The following is a 17,680-nucleotide window of genomic DNA, read 5'->3' on the forward strand; positions in this document are numbered from 1 at the left end:
TTAGGTGTTATTTCTCACATGGCTGAGTTGAATTTTTTAGCATCTATTAGTAATGATATTATTAAGCCATACTGACTCCCCAGTATGCTTAGCAAGGCAAAAACAAGACAGCTATAGAAAGAGCTGTAATCATTTCAAGTTGCTCCAGAATATCAATGTCCAAATCTTAGATCACGAGGGAAGACAGATATTTGTCATATCAACAACACGCCCCTCAAAAATGCTTAGTCATTTATCAGGGTCCGGCCTTGTAGGAAGGAGACCTTTGGCCAGCAAATTCAGCTGTGAAATTTAACAGCTTCTAATGTGTCTTTTCCTAATGATTGTACAGAAAGACACTGTAAAGGATGACCAGATGGCCTAATGAATAAAGTGGTTGATTTTCTGAGCTGCTCTGTTACCCATCTGTGTTTACCTTTCAGCCTTGGCTGAAATGAAGGCTGTTTTGAACTACATTCCCACGGTTACACAGGTTGCTGGCTATTAGGGCATACACAAAAGGAAAGATAAGGAAATGTTGCAGGAAGGGATTGGGGAGGGGACTACATAACACTCCATCAAGAAAAAGAGTGAGAAGTTGGTGGCCATTAAAGCTAGAGCTAGGGGAGACCGGGTTTAGCCGAATTCCACATTGTGCAGATCAGGAACCCGGGTGGGTGAATGATCAGTCCAAGGTTGCCCAACTAGCAAGACTGAAAGCTGGAAATCTCCCAAGTCCTAGCCCAATATTCTTTTACGTCAACATCCTCCTGCCTCTAAAACAAATGGCTGCTAAATATTTTTCTCCCCCGGTTAGGAGAACAAATGAAACAAATCCTTAGCTCTATAAAAGATTTAGCGGACCTACATTCATTCATTCAGTCCCTCCATCCATCAGCAATGTTATTAAGCACTCCCTCTGCCCAGGCACTCTGCAAGACTCCGTGATTTAAGTACTCTATGATAGTGGTGATGTCTGTCAACCAATGAAAAGCGCAGTGGCAGGAGAGGGGACTTCAAGGGCCATACTGTTGCACTGTAGGCTTGGGAAAGGACAGTGTGGGTGGAGAACCACCCAGATCAGTACTTAGGGACCAGATTTTATTTTAATCCAAGGTCAATGGGAGCCCATTAGGGAAATTTATGCAGGTGAGTGAAATTATCAAATTTAATGCAGTATAATCATTTGCAAGGATATCCCAGAATCTAATCCAGTCTACCATTTTTTTTAAATGAGGCTGTCAAATATTTATGACTCAAATTATATCCCCACTAAAAAATTAAAATTTCATAGTTTCTTTTTAAAATTCTTCCACTGCCATGAAATCTTAATAACTTTATATTTAATAGCATAGTAAGTAGATAACCAGTAAAGACTTGTTGAATTAATTTAATTGAAGCTTTCCTCTCATTCTCACCCAAATATTAATTGATCCAGGAACACGTGAGAGAATTTTTTTCAATTCCACCAACTATTTTGTAAGTTTAAAATCCACTTGTAATGCAGGTAATAACCTATTTTTCCTTACATTTTGAGTATGGATTTTCAGATAATAGGCCTTCTAAAAATTTGGGATGCATGTAAAAAAAGAAAGAAAGAAAGGTTATTCTTATCAAAGAACCAGAACCTTGATTTAAAAAAAAAAAATTCTATCAACAGGGTTAATGGATTGTGGAACAGAGGTGCCTATTAGCACTGATAGAGCCTGTCATGGTCTGGAGTTCCTAACTCAAGCCTGCTTGACGAGACCACCGACAGCGTAGACATTTCTTCCTCCCTTTATGTTTTATCCACCCGACTCCTGCAGCCACATTCTTCCACGCACACCCACTCGCAATGCCCTCTCCTCCCACCTAAGCATTTGATCTGGCTTGTCTTCCAACACCCATATTTGTCCCTGCTATTTTCTGAACGCTACCCCACAGCTTGTTACCATACTTCCTGGATTCAGGAGCATAACTGTTTCACATGTTGGCATATCTGAAATCAAAATGACTCCTACCAGGGATATGTCCATTTCTTCCAGTGTATTGTCTTTTCCCAAAGAGCTGTCACTAAGTGAATGGCTCCTGTTGACACTGATGATGACTTTAAACAGAAAGAGCAGGATACCCGTAGAGGTGGCTGCTATGGCGGCTGCTGGGTGAACCTGCTGTGTGGAGAGGGTCAAGGGTCTGGGAGCAGAGGCTTCTCTAGAATAAGGACCCGCCCTCAACTTCCTGCTCCCACCGTCAGCCATTGCTGACAGATCTCACTCTGCTTCAGGAGCTAGGCGGGTCTGGAAACAGGAGGGGAGGTAGAAGGAAGAGGCTATGCCATTCGAGGGGGAAATTGTGTGTTTGCCGATGACCTGTGAGCATTGAGGTCTCCATTCCACCAAAAAGACTGGTTGTCAGGAGAGGCTCTTCCCTGCTTCCCTTTCCCTTGCCAATCTCCCAGGACAATTTAAAGACCAATGTGATCATGTCTATGAAAATAGGCTGTGAATTCTAAACAGCGCTTCCCAAATGTTAACGTGCAGGCTACAGTCTTAGGGAGCTTGTGAAAAGTGCCGATTCCGGCTCAGTAAGTCTGGGGTGGGACCTAAGATTTTGCTTTTCTAACAAGCTTCCAGAACATGGAGTTGTTGCAGATCCTGGGGCCACACTTGGAGCAGTAAGGCTCAAAGACCGAACACCAGACACCTAATGGAACACGCTTATACTTAAAAAAGATTCATCGCTTATCTGAAATCCAGATGTAACTGGCAATCCTGCCGTTTTATCTGGCAGCCCTACTCTAAGCTCCTATTAACATGTAAGCTACTCCCTTTTTCAGTTCACGCACACACCTCGGGAAGCATGTTATGATTTGTGGTTTTTCCTTGGTCTCCACGCATACCCTGATGCTTCCTTTAATGGGCTTTCCTTAGATTAAAAACAACAGCAACTGGGCTGAGGAGGTCACGTGGCGCTGGTGTGACGTCAGCCACTGAAGATAGCCGGAACACAGGCTAGGTTGAAGCCGTCTCGACAATGAATTGCTTAGGCTTCACATGTGCATCAAAAGAGAATTTGAAGTTGGAAATCCTGCACAGCCTTTATAATGCAGGGTATTGTCCACACAAACCTCTGGTCTCGAATGGGATGCCCGGTGGGCTAAGGATGGGTACTTCAATTCCCTGGCCAGTGCTTGACTTAGTTAATGCCTTCGTTCATGCTGCAGTAACAAACACACCAGAGTCTGGATGGCTTAAACAGAAACTGATTTCTCATAGCCTGGAGGCTCTAAGTCCAAGATCAGGGGGCCAACAGGGTTGGGTTGCAGTGAGAACCCTTTTCCTGGCTTGTGGACAGCTGCTGTCTCTGCCATGTGAGGACAGAGAGAGAAAGAGGGTTCTAGTCTCTTCTTCTTCTAAGGGCACTAATCTCATCATGTGGGGGCTCCACCTTCACCCTCACCTACAACTAATCACCTCCCAAAGGCCCCACCTCCTAATACCATCACATTGGGAGTTAGGGCTTCAACATACAGATCTGGGGGGTGGGAAGGGGACATAAATTCTCTCTACAGCAGTTAGTACTCAGATTCACATCCTCCACTATCAGAACAGCTAATAAAGAATTTTCCTCAGAATTCTTAGCAGTGTCTGCTACTCAAGAAAAGCAGCCTAGGATGCATCCTCAGTGACCGACAGGACAGTAAGTTTGCAAATGTAACTTCTTCCATGTCTCGCTGACGTAAGCAAATTCCTAGAGAGAAATGAAAGAAGACACAGCAACACCGACTCAACTCAGACAAATAGCAATCAAAAGGAAGCTAGTAAGTAAGGGGAGGGGGGAATCGATAATAATCTAGAAGGCCAAAGGGGGAAAAAAGTGAAAGCAGCACGGTGTGGGTTACAAGTCTAGGCCTCCTAACGCTCCCAGGGTGAACGCAGAGATCCCAGAAGGACACGTGCAACCATCTGTCACCCCTGAGAAGGGCACCGTGGGTAGCTGGGGGGTCAGGACGAGCTGTGGGTAAGGAGCTGGAGAAGAATGACAGGATGCAAGCAGGAAAGCATGGGCTCCGAGGGAGATACAACTTGTATATGGTTAGCGTTTGCAGGCTAGAGCTTGGTCAGGTGGCAGCCACCGGAAAAATAAAACCCTCATGGTGTTCCTACAGGCTCTTCACCTTTGGGCTCCCATCGAGGCAGATTTTACTTTCTGAGGCCATAACTCTGTCAAATTACATCACCATCTGTATCTTCCTCAAGGATTGTTTTCTCTTCCTGGGGATTCTTTGTTTAAGGCCACAGGAGGGGAAGAGGAAAGGTTAGCACGGGGCATGACGGGACGGGCGGGAAGAGTGCGATGAAAGCGCCCTGTGAGAGGCCACGCTCAACAGCCTGTGGATTTTGTGACAGGACACACGTGGTTCCAGATGTGCCAGCGTTTCTTCAGTGATTTCCAGATTCCTCCCCCTCCCCATAAAACTGGCAAGCCACTTCCCGCGTCCACCCCTCCGTAAGCCAGTGTCCAGCCTTCACCGTGTCCTTTCTTCAAAATGCCTTCTGGGAGGAGGCCAACAAGACGCTGGCTGATGAGGATTGTTCAGGTCGGTTGGAAACAGAGTGTTCGCAGGGAGCCTCTGCTGGTTTTCAAAGCCCCTGATCCTCACAGAAATAACTGTGTCCCCAAGGAAATCTTTCCTCAGGCCGGGAGATAAATACAGTAAATTGTAAGAAATAGGAAATGTAGAAAAATCTAGAAAGTAGATCAGTCCCTCTCACCAGCCACCGAGTGGATTGACTAAGCAAAGAAATAGCAAGTCATGACTGGGGACATTTGAGCAGATGGAAGAGGCTTGAAATGATGCACAGCGATGAGAAATCTGTCAAAGACAGTGACTTTGCGGAGCCGGCAGGACAATATTGTTTTAGTCTGATTGCAGAATGTGTCCCAAAGCACTCTGGCTGCATTTTAAAGAACTGTAAAGTATCTGATGTATACCCAGCCAGGCAACCGCGTTCAGGAAGGGGGGAAATCTGTCCAGGAACGAACTGGAAGCTGTCAAACCCAGCATTCTTGAGCGCATCCTTCCGTGCTGTGCACACGTGGGAGGGAGGAGCCCTCGAAAGCTGCAGTCCTGCGGCCGAGGGGTGCTGCGTGCACTCCCGCAAGTGGGGAAAATGCAGCTCCCAATAGGAGGCAAGAAGTGCATTGCTGTCAACCACTCAGCAGCCCTGGGGACTGGCTCATGGGTCTTTTGTCCCGCTCAGGCTGTAGGTCGCTGCCTCAAGCCCTACGAAGAAAGGATGGATAAGGGGGATCCTGCCAAGGAGTGGAGAGGCCAAGTCAAAGAGTTTAGCTTCTGCTCGATGCGGCAACCAATGAGCTGTGTGTCCTCCAGGGGTCCCCAAACCATTTCATGCCATGCGCTCTCCAGCTGGAGGAAAGGCACAACAAATCGTTCCTCTGTACGGAGTCCAGGCTTTACGAGTCCAAATTCTGCAGCCGTCAGCCCCTCCTAAGAAATAAGTTTGGCATCCGAGGGGCCATGTTAACAACTTCATTTTCATAAGAACGCATTAGAATTGCAGAGTGTGTTAGATTTTTCAAGCATTGTCATATAACTTAGCTCAGTAGGGCAGCTTATGAGACGAGGTAAGGATTATTCATGTAAATATACAAATATATATAATCATATAAAGTAGCTAACTGGCTTGCCCACAATCACCCTCCTGGGTCTCAGGGAATCTCAGGTGTCCTACGTCAGTCTCTCACCTTTGACAGTATTATAGGGTCACATCCCATCGAAGTACCTAATGTCACAGGTAACTCCAGCTTAGCAGTCTTCAGGAATGTATAAACCCACTTAAAACATAAAGTCACACTATGCTTTGAGTAATTCCACTTTCTGGTCCAAAAAAAAAAAAAAAAAAGGAAGGTGGGGGGAGGGGAAAAAGTAACCTATATCAAGAACTTTAGAGAAGTTACACTTAAAACTGAAATTTTTTTTTAAAAAACTGTGGTAAAATATACATAACATCAAATGTAACATTGTTACCATCTTTAAATGTACAGTTCAGTGGCCAGGAGGTACATTGGCATTATTGTTCACCATCACCACCATCTATCCACAGGCCTTTATCATCTTCCTAAACTGAAACTCTGAATCCATTAAAGACTCGTTCCTCACGCCTCCCTCTCCCCAGCTCCCAGCAACCACCATTCTCTTTCCTGCCTCTATGAATTTGACTCCTCTAGTTACCTCATGTAAGTGGAATTGCACAATATTTGTCTTTTTGTGTCTGGATGATTTCACTTAGCCTGTCCTTAAAGTTCATCCGTGTGGTAGCACGTGTCAGAATTTTCTTCCTTTTCAAGGCTGGATGTATTATCTGTACATACCACATTTAGTAACCTGTGCATACATCAATGGACACATGGGTCGCATCCACCTTTTGGCTATTGTAAATAATGCCACTGTGAACAGAAGGGCACAAATATCTGTTCCAGTACTTGCTTTCAATTATTTTGGATTGAATATTCCAGAAGCGGAATTGCTAGATCATATGGTAAGTCTAACTTTAATTTTTTGAAGAACCGCCATACTGTTTGCCATAGTATTGCACCATTTTACATTCCCTGTAGCAAGCACAAGAGTTCCAGTTTCTCCATGTTCCCAAGCCTGTTGATGGTAGCGCACATTCGGTTAGGGATGCCTGCCGTGCTGGCCTGGTCACATCACTCAGAGCAAGCTCCATAGACATTTCCCCAACCAGGGCCCTTACTTATGGCTGGGTTGGCTCTTGCACTTCAGCAAGAAATCATCAGGGAGGGCGCCTGGGTGGCTCAGTTGGTTAAGCAACTGCCTTCGGCTCAGGTCATGATCCTGGAGTCCCTGGATCGAGTCCCGCATCGGGCTCCCCGCTCAGCGGGGAGTCTGCTTCTCCCTCTGACCCTCTTCCTTCTCGTGCTCTGTATCTCTCATTCTCTCTCTCTCAAATAAATAAATAAAATCTTTAAAAAAAAAAAAAAAAGAAATCATCAGGGAACCTTGAGGAACAAGATTTATTACTTAGGGGACCTGGAGAGCGCATGGCATGCTCAGTGACCACATAGCAAGGTCAGGGGTCACAGGGACAACCTGGGGCTTTGCCTTTATTCAGGTCGAGTGTAGGGTGCCTGAAATTTCTCAGGTTCACTGCCAATTGGCTGATTTCCTAATATAAAACCGAAGAGTAGGAATTAGGGCATGGGAAGGGAGATGTAGAGCATGGGAAGGGAGATGTGGGGCACTCAAGTGGTCAGTTCTCTAGGTTTTCCAGGGCTTTCTGAAAGGGGCACTTCCTGGGTGGGAGCAGCCTAGTTTCTTCTCCGCTGTTCTGCAAGTGGCCATTTCAGGTAGCCGCCGATGCATTTGGTCAAGATGCTGTCTTTGAAATGGATGCCTGGGCAATCAGAAGCTTAATGTCGGGCACTTACACTCCACTCTATGTCCCTGCCAACACTTGTTATTTTGTTTTGTTTTGTTTTCAAATAATAGCCACTCTAAGGGGTGTGAAGTTTAAAATTTCTATTTTAAGAAAGCCTCTGAAAGAAGTTATGGGTACCACAGGCTCATAATCCCTTATCTGAGATCCTTGGGACCATCTGTGTTTCGGATTTCAGACTCCTTTTAGAGTTTTAGAAAGTCATCCTAGGGCTGATACTATACATTATGTAATAATACTCCCAGTGGGTGGAGTCTGAGGCTGTAACTCACAGTAAACCACATTCAATTTCTGCAGCAAGATGTATTACTATTCCCGCTAAGTGAGATAAAATGAGAACTCTGATTTAGCCTCATTTCAGATCAGATCAAGTTTTGTTAATAAGGGGAGTACAGGAAAGAGAAAAAAATAACTTTGGAAATTTTTAAAATTTTGAAACTGCAGATAAGAAATATTGGGACCTGTATTATTGTCATACTACTTAGATTAGTAAAACTCTTAAACCCACAGGAAGGAATGAGTATGTAGCTTAGAATTAGAAATCGCTGGAGAGACACGTATTGAATGCAGCTCATTTGTGGCAACAAGCAGGACCGAATCTGCTTTTGCCTCTCTGCTCAGTGTGCCTTGAGGCAGAAGCAGTAGGAGGAAGTATCTGTCACCTTAAAACAAACCCAAGCCAGGGGCCTGGGGCCCCCATTTCTCCCCATTCCTGCCCCGGCTTCCACTTGGACTCCTACCAACCCCACTGGGCACCAGCAGGATAAACTTCCTTACAGGTGTCTCGCTTCTCAGACTTTTACTGGCTTTCAAATCCCATTAGATCGTGAGAGCTGGGTGACCCTTTCCCCCACTGGGCAGATCCTTCTGTCAAAGCAACCACCAGCATTAATGAGGTGATAAGAAATACGGACTACAGATAGGTCAACATGTCTGTCCTCCTAGCAAGCACATTCATCTAGCAACTGAAAGGAGTGATTTTGAGTGGTGGCCATGACAGACATGATGGCTGGCCGGGGTGGGGGGGTGATGAGGGGACGACCTTCTGGGGTGTCAGGTGACAGAGGGTGACAAAGGGTGTCACCTCTGCCAGTGGGAGCCCCGACAGAGCCTGCAGCCACTCACAAGGTTGAACATATAAGTGCCCCCACCCCCCAGTTCCTACGGAACTCTTCCACCCCGATCAGCTGTAACATGTGGGTGTAAGGAAGGAAGCCTATGTCCACAATATGAAATTGGATGTTGGTCTTAGTCCATTCAAGCTGCCGTAACAAAATGCCGCATCTGGGTAGCTTAAAAACAACAGAAATTGATTGCCCACACTGCTGGAGGCTGGAAGTCCAAGTTCAGTGTGCCAGCCGGTCCGGTGAGAGCCCTCTTCTGGGTTGCAGATTTTTCAGTTTTTCGTTGTGTCCTCGTATGGTGCAAGGGCTAAGCTAGCTCTCTGGGGCCTCTTTTATGAGCTCTGCCCTCATGACCTGATCCCCTCCCAGAGACCTCACCTCCTGAAACCATTACCTTGGGCATTAGGTTTTCAACATGTGAACTTGAGGGGAACACAAATATTCAGCCCCTAACAACAGATGGGAAGAAAAATAATTCTGCAAAACCACTGAAGGTCTAGTTCCTATACATGCTCTTGTAGAATAGAAGGTAACCCGAATGGGTGAGCTATGCCTGCTTGTTCATGGATGGCACCCACTTGCCACGCTGAGTGTGAAGCATTGACCAACGATGACACCCTGTTCAACCTTCCAATCTGCCCTAATTTCTGGGTTCTCCCTGCCCCTGGATAAATGTGCATCCAGCCTGGGAAGCTGGCTTATCTGTACCAAGATCCTGCTTCCTTTCCGTGTCTCCCCAAACTGTAATGGTGCAAAAATAGAATGCCGTCATGACAAGAAGCTGGTGCAAAATCTAATAAAGAATAGTATGGGCTCAAAGAGGCATCCATTTCTTCAGGACACGAGCATTATACAAAGAGACCAAACATGAGTCCTGGGCTTCTATAGATCCCTCAGGTTGCACGTTGGATATCCATAGATTTGGCCTCGGGATGTACCTCTGGAGTGACAAAATGGCCATTTTCTTTTTCAACTGTGCTTGTGGTTTAAGTTTCCACATTGTCTCTAAAGTTACCCTCTGAATACACCAAAAGGAGAAAAGGTTCTTGAGGACACGGGTGCATTGTTACTTGTTTTTATTGTAAGTGGCTGAGCATCAGTAGGCACAGTTAGAGGGTGGGTTGATTTGGCAGTCTCTTATTGTTCCTGGATGCTCAGACTCCCAAGGGTAGCATTCCCATGTAAGCTATCGCAGTCAGCTTCTGATAAATGAGTCTCGGCTAGCCGTGCAGTGCGCACAGCATCTGAAAGAAACAAAGCCCTCCTCTGACCCAGCATAGGTACAGCTGCAGGAACATTGTCCGAGATGTTGAGGGGCAACACCAGAACCGACGGGCCCCTTTCAGCCACCCTCAACTCCCGTGTCAGCAAAGGCTAGCCTGCACTTGCTACTGTTCATGCCAATGAGCTTTAGTAATTAAGTAGAGCCCGTGGAGCCCAGCACATGTAACTGATGTCAGTAATAGTCAATCCAATGCCATATTTTAGAAGTCAAGTCCAGAAGCTAACAGAATTTATTAGTATATCAGCCATATTATGCTTTGCTGCAACACTAAAGAGAGGTAGTTCTATGACTTCTAAAAATTTCAATTAGGACTTTTTTTTTAGGGCAGCAAATACTGTGAAGCTTTATGGAAAAGAATTTGCAATGCACTCTGTGTGTTTTATTATTCATTATGTGGTGAACATGGTGAAGTCGATTTTGTTCAAGATCTAGATGAAGACATGGAGCTCATTCAGAGGACCTCTGACTCAAAATGGATAAACCAATTCATACACAAATGCATCATGCATAAGATTTCAATAACTGAAAAATGGCTGAAATATAAAAATCTCTCCGTGTGTTTCCATTTCTTCTTTTGGAGGCTAATGGATAGAGGGCCTTTGGTTTCTGGAACTTGGAAAATGACCCGCAGGAAGGGGAAGAAATGTAAGCATAAGTATGTTGCACAATGATATGTAAATAGGAAGGACAAAACAGAGGAATGGAAGTTTTCTCAGCTTGCAAGCCACAATAGTAGAAGCAGTAGAAGAATGATGATATAGCCATCAGGCAACGTTGCCCCCAGGCTATCGGGTTCCTGTCTCGGATGTCCCGATTCCCCTTGAGATCCACTCTTCCTCCCTCCACCTGGGTCTCCACCCTGAAGGCGGATCTCTACAAACTGCATCACCCGGGTCCCCTTGCCCACTGGCCTCCAGTTGACTTCAGCTAAAGGGAGGCAGCACGTGGAGGTCAGAAGGAGGGACGAGAGAAGTCAGGGTATCATTCCCTCGACTCTCTCCCTGACAGGCCTTGGTTTGACAGTTGCTGTGTCATTCGGTTGCTCTCTGCGTTTTCAGTTCTTGGGCATACTGGTGACAGTCCCTTCCCCTCTGGCCCTCCTGCGATTGCCAGTCTTGGGGTTCCTTGCCACCCAGCGCTGGTTTCCCTGTTCATACCTTCATAAGTTGTCTCTTCTTCAAACTCTCTTTATTACCTCTTTGAGTGTGCCATCTGTTTCTTACCAGGACACAGACAAATATAGAACCTTTGTAAGAATTAGGAAAAGGCACCCGATGGGTACATGAGGGTTCATTATATGGTTGTCTCTGCTTTGGTATGCATTGAAATTTTTGAAAATAAAACAATTCCCAAAAAGAACAAAAAATAAAAATGTGTCCCTTCAGTGAATGGTGCCCTGCAGGTGCATTGCTCTGTGGGCACAGAATTCAGGCTGGATTCCAACCAAACTCCCTCCCTCAGCGGGTGACTTTGTGCAGTGCATAAAATGCCCAGATGAATGTGGCAGCCCTCCAAAAGGATGGGTAGATCCCTAAAAGCTGGAAAATATCTTAAAGAGAAAGCAAATGTTGACTTGGGTCTTTAAGGATATTTGGGACTTAAATTGGAAAGTGCATTGCAAGCAAGGAATGCCCTGCAGGACAGGTGAGTATAAACTGTATACAGGCTGTAGATTCTGTTAGGCAAGGAGGGTACCTTGAAGGGATTGTTGCAGCATAAGAAAGTAGAGACAGGATGGAAATGGGCCTTGACAGCTGAGCTATAAAATGTGAATTGTCATTTGTGATCAACCACGCAGTATGGTGCACCATTTGGACACGTGGACTCTAAAACTAGACCTCCCTGACTTAGATCATGGTTTTGCCATCCATTAACTTTGCACAGCTACTCATCCTCACTCAGCCTCAGTTTTCTTTTTTGCAAAATGGAGATAAAATAGCATGCACCTCTTAGATGTGCAAGGGGGCTGAATTTTAAAATACCAATGAAGTGCTTAGCACGGTGCCTGACAGTAAGTACTTGGTAGACATCAACTAGTATCACCAAAAGTTTTTCAACAGACGAGTAATTTGATGAAAACAATAGCTCATGAAGATTCGTCAGATCATGTGTGCAGGATGCACGAGAAAGGAAGAGGCAGGGAGGGAAGTCGGTTTGAGGCTGTTGTAGCATCTGCACTCTGGGAGAGCCACAGGAAATGAGGTAGAAGAAGCGGGTGCAGGGAGCTCTGGGAGAAAAAGAGAAGGAGGGCTGTAAATGGGTGAGTCGTGAGCATGAGGAGTCAGAGGGGCTCCAGACACTTTTCTGAGGTCTGTAGCCTCCACTGGTATAAATGCACATAGGCAGCTTGGACAGTTGGCTTTGAAGGACTGACAGTTTTAAAATTTTTGTACAAGTTAAAGGAATATGAATCTAAATTTGCCAGTAAAAGAATTAAAGAACCGTTAGATTTTACCCTTCTGCTTTGCCCAATATTGAATATTAGATCCAAGATACTGTTACCAAACAAAAACCCCAATGGACACCTCAAACATTCCAGTGCTAACTGGTCACACCTCCAATTGCCAAAGGGGTTTTTTTATATGCAGAAGTTCTTCTGATTAAAGTCTGAGGTAAGGCGTCCTCGGTTGAGATAGAGCATCCTCGTACAAGAGAATTCTCTAAGAGCATATGTAATTTACAAGTTCAATTCTTAGCAAAATTAACCAGAGGGCGGAGGAAGCTAGCAAGCCCTTGACTTTAGTATCTACCATTTGGAATAGAGGAGGAAAGTCGTTAATCTTAAGAAACAATTTCTGTAAGTCCCCAGTAGAAGATTCATTCGTGGGCAAGCCTCCCTACAAATTCAGTACCATTTTAAGAACCACCCTGAAACCACTTTTTAGCCATAGCTCCCCCTGAGAAAAGTTATCCCTTGTTTTCACTCTCTGGTCTTTCTTCGCAGGAGTCGAGCTCAGTTGTTGCAGATGTCCTGGCCCACTGTCAGAGACAGCACAGCACAGTCTGGTACCCAGGCCCCTCCTGCCTCACGTTAATCTGTTCTCTCCCTGTCGGCCTCACAGATACTTGCCCGAAATCATGAATGATGGGCTGACCAACCAGATTAACAACCCGGAGGTCGACGTGGACATCACACGGCCCGACACTTTCATCAGGCAGCAGATCATGGCTCTCCGTGTGATGACCAACAAACTAAAGAATGCGTACAATGGCAATGATGTCAACTTCCAGGACACGAGTAAGGAAGTCTTTATTGGTACCAATAACCTCCACAGTGAGAAACAGGTTGTAGATGATACCCCACTTTTTCTTCAAGAGCAATGTGTACCTTTAAATCTTGTGTCCTGCTTGCCCGGCCTGCAGAACTCTTTACAGTCCTTTGGACCAAAAGCTCTGATCCACAAAGCTTAGGATTTCACTAAAATTATAACTGGTCTTAAGGAATAGTTTCAGTGGATTACATTCAATGCTTCCCAAGCTAACATTGGGTCTCATTTGCCAGGTGATCCATTCATGATCAAGCAACAAAGTAATGTTTTCATCTTCTTCTTCCCCCATCATCATTTACATCTCTGCCCCAAACTCTTATCCCCTTCTCCAACCACCAAAAGAAGAATGTTCTGAAGCTTCCTCAGACAAGGCTAGGTTGAAATCCCGGTTTTATCACTTCCTGACTGGGGTCTTAAGCAAATTATTTCTTGAGTCTCAAGTTTCTCTTCTATAGAATGGGGAACGTTCCAGCCTGTGAGGTCGGGTCTTTGGGAAGTTCATTTGCAGCCATCTGTGAAGGAGCTAAGATAATATCTCATGTGCCCTGGGTTCAACTGCGTTAGCTCTCCCTCTATCCAGTCCCTCACGTGTATGAACTGTAGACACTGGTCTCTGAAATATTGACAGAAATAATGAAATGCTGGTGCAACAGGACCCATGACTAGTTTATTAGCCATCCCAAAATATCAGCAGTGATTGGAAAGTCTAGTAAGTGAGCGTTAAATTAAATTTGGGGTTTGTGTAAGTGGTTTTAAGATGCGTAACTATACAAATTTGGGGGGGTTATTTTATTGCTTTGGGTTTTTTTTTTTTTAAAGATATGTAACCTTAAACAGAGTTCTTGGGAAAAGATTTCTTGAACATAAGCTGTGCAGTCACCAGTGATTCTCTAATTTGGTCACTGAAGCAAAAGATGATGCTTGTGTGCTTGAATTAATGAGATAGAAAGAAACAAGTTACAGATGGAGGACATTAAGTCATCCAAGTCTTAGCCAGCATCCTACCGAGTTGTCCCCTGCAGAAAATTTTTAGTGCTTTATTCCATTTTAAGCAACTCAAAAATTAATTTTCTAAATGCAAGATAATTGCCAACCCACCAGACTTTATTGCTATAAGATTTCTGAGAGTCCTCCTATTATTTCTCCTCCTCTTCACTAAACCTCTTCTTTACCTCTTCAGAAGAGAACCTTCCACGAGGTGTTAGCCTTTGATGCTTCTCCCCTGCTTGTTCCTTAGTTTCGCTCCTCTGAATGCATCGTCATCCTCTCTTTCTAACGAAATGCTTTATTATCTGGAGAATGACTATAGGAATAAATAATTCAAGATAATGTAAGAATTAGTTGAGGTTGGCCTTGTTTCTCTCTCCTCTCTGACCTAAAGAGGTTATGTACATGTCAGTCTGCAAAGCTTAGGGAACGTCCTTGTGGAGAGATCACGCTCCACTTCCCCTCACAAGAAAATAAAAATTAACAACAGTTAAGAGCATCACTTAGCTCTAACCCAAGCCCCATATTTGGTCCTCCATTTTAGGATAGTGTCTGTTCTATAAAGCATTATCACATCTTACAACAATCATCATCCTTCCTGCCTTTGACATTTTAAAAAATCACCCCTTAAACTCCTGCGTTTCTGACTCCTTTTCAGAAAGAGATGGGGCCATTATTTTTCTCAGCTGGATCTCCTGTCATTATTTGCTTACCGCAGTTTTAATATTCTAAATCACTTTAATAATATCTTTGCAAAGGTTATATTACTTCTTGTTCATAATACCAGTGTTAAGAACAATTCCCTTAGCAGTTCTGGTATCTCTGAATTTAATTAATGGGCATTTCCCCCCTTGTAAAGGCCACTAAAGATAAATCCGAGAAAATGTTAAGAACCTGGTATAGTGTATTCAAGTGATCTTACCTGATATTTAGATGTCCCATTAAAAAAAAAAAAATCGTGCTGAGTTGTGCCTTGCTTATTCAGGGGGACCGTAGAAGAGTCCCTGCGTTACGTTGGCGGCACTTACGTAGTATCTAGCGCCCAAGATGGCGCCGGTATGCCAGGGGCAGCTCAACAAGCTCATCCTTGTTTTAGGCCAATAGGGAGGAATTTATTGAATGAATCTTTGAGCAAGTGGGGCAAACAGTAAATATCATTACCAGGTTTACAGTTTCCTCAGTTCTCCCAGGCACATTATCTCATTTATACCCAACGATCCTGTGAAACAGATAGGAATATATTCATTTTTACAGCTGAGCAGGCAGAGCCACAGTGAGGCTCACCGGCTTGCCCTCGTTCACTTAAAGAAAAAAACGTTCACTTAAAGAAAAAAAACTTTTAACCTAGGTTAAAATCTAGGTCCTCTTTGCTGTAGGAACCATGTTTTTTTGTTCTTTGCTTTCCCATCAGGCCTCATTGCAAGTGCTGCGTTTGGTGCCCTCACACACTTCACCAGAATGGCTTCACACATACTCTACATGTAAATGCTATTGTCTGGATCTGTTGAGATAAGGAAAGGGACAGAAGTTGAGGAAACTTCCCAAGGCACATTTAATTATTCAGCGAGTAATTTTTGTGCACCTGCTGCACGCCAGGGACCGTTAAAGGCAGTGGAGATACAGAAGTGAACGGTATACACCACACGAAGTCTCTACCCTCCACAAGTGTACATTCTCACAGGGGACACAAGAAAACAAGCAAGTTAATACTACAGTTGCAAATGGCAATAAGTACTTTCACACAGCTAGAAACTGATGGAGACCGAACCGGGACCCAGGTCTGAGACACAGGGTTTGTGAAACAGGAAGGAACCAAGCGGTGAGAAGTGGGACTAGAACAGGCCCAGAAGGCATGGCAGGCAAGTGGGAAGATGCCATGCTAAGAGGACATACGAGGTGGGCACCTGGGCATTGCTTTCAAGCAGGAATGGCAAACATTTTCTGTCAAGAGCCAGATATTAAGTACATTCAGCTTTGAATGCAGAATGAGACAATGCAGAAGCGAAGGGGGTGGTTTTGTTCCAGTATAACCTCATCCGTGGACACTGAGGTTTAGATTTCACACACACCCTACTCATACGTCACAAAATACTATTCTTAGTTGGATTTTTTTTTTTTTTAATTGAAAACATAAAAACCATTCTTGGGTTATGGTCCCGACAAATACAAGCAGCTGTCCCTAGTCATCAACCTCGGGGTCAGAGGGAGAAGTTGGTTGAGATGGAGCTCATCCTCACTCTTAGAGAACAGAGGTGGAATCAAGTAGTCAAAATGCATAATAATATGTGCCTTTCACAACTATGTGCGCCTGTTCCTCAGGTTGCCTACTTAGCCGTCTTTGTTTATTTTAAACCTCATTTCAAAATCCTTTACCAAAGCACAGTATCTGCTGAGAACAATGGCCCCAAGATACAAAAGGAGCGAGGGACAGAATTTCTTAAAGCAATTTAAACATTAGCCAGAATATGAAATACCTCTCAAATGCCAACACGGTAGGGATGGCCCCTAACTGGATGTCAGTTAGCACTGTGTGTCAGACATCTCTTTTGGTCGGGTCGGCCCGCCCATCACAAACCTGCCCGCTAACAACAAACCCGTTGGGGGGGTTGGGAGGGGGAACGTCCCCTTCCACCCCCAGACCCAAATCTGATGGGCGCCCCCACTCCTTCCCAGTCCTGGTCTAACTTTCTTTCTCAATCCGCCCACGCCAGGCGATGAATCCAGCGGCTCGGGGAGCGGCAGTGGGTGCATGGATGACGTGTGTCCCACGGAGTTTGAGTTCGTCACCACAGAGGCCCCCGCGGTGGACCCCGACCGGAGAGAGGTGGACTCTTCGGCAGCGCAGCCCAGCCGCTCCCTGCTCTCAGGATCTCTGGTCTGCATCGTCCTGGCACTGCAGAGACTGTGCAGATAATCCTGGGTTTTTGGTCAGATGAAACTGCATTTTAGCTATCTGAATGGCCAACTCACTTCTTTTCTTACACTCTTGGACAATGGACCATGCCACAAAAACTTACCCGTTTTCTATGAGAAGAGACAGTACTGCACTCTGCCTCCCTTTCTGTTTGCCCAAAGAGTACTGGGTGCCACACTGGACTGCTTCCTCTTTCCTTCAGCTCTCTGTGGGGACCTTGTTTATTCTAGAGAATTCTTAACTCAAATCTTTCGTACCAGGAGATTTTCTTACCTTCATTTGCTTTTATGCTGCAGAAGTAAAGGAATCTCACGTTGTGAGTTTTTTTTTTTTCTGTTTAAAAAAAAAAAAGGCAGGAAGAAAATAATTTTCCTTGTAAAATCAGGCCAAACCCCCAAGACAACCGCACTTTCGACAAAGGAGCCAATAAGAGAGAAAAATTAAAAAGCTTTAACACTGTAAGTTCAACATTGCCAGCCAACTCCCAGTATAAGCTTTTCTGTGATAAATTGGGTTTACAAAATGCTTTCGGGGAGAAAGTTTGAGATTTTTTTTTTAACGTGGTGAAAATACAGTGTTGTCTTGGAGGTATCGTCTTGCACTCTATCCACACAATACCAAACTGATTTGGGGGTACTGATACTAAATTTAGAATTCCA

General features: G+C 44.7%; 1 protein-coding gene across 2 annotated transcripts in view; it reads left to right on the forward strand.

Annotated features, from left to right (window-relative positions):
* The window catches only part of GPC6 (glypican 6), a 1,069,763-nt gene extending 1,052,742 nt beyond the window's left edge, over nt 1-17,021 (forward strand). For both annotated transcript variants that reach the window (XM_088022217.1, XM_028112064.2), the window contains 2 exons: nt 12,914-13,089; nt 16,819-17,021. In XM_088022217.1, coding sequence (XP_087878343.1) covers nt 12,914-13,089; nt 16,819-17,021 — 379 coding nt within the window. The remainder of the gene's footprint in view (nt 1-12,913; nt 13,090-16,818) is intronic.
* Nucleotides 17,022-17,680: the final 659 nt, after the last annotated feature.

Source organism: Eumetopias jubatus, unplaced genomic scaffold (genome assembly GCF_037043125.1).
Source record: "Eumetopias jubatus isolate StellerSeaLion01/CBP00866 unplaced genomic scaffold, mEumJub1_p1.0 scaffold_3, whole genome shotgun sequence".
NCBI classification, from domain to species: domain Eukaryota; kingdom Metazoa; phylum Chordata; class Mammalia; order Carnivora; family Otariidae; genus Eumetopias; species Eumetopias jubatus.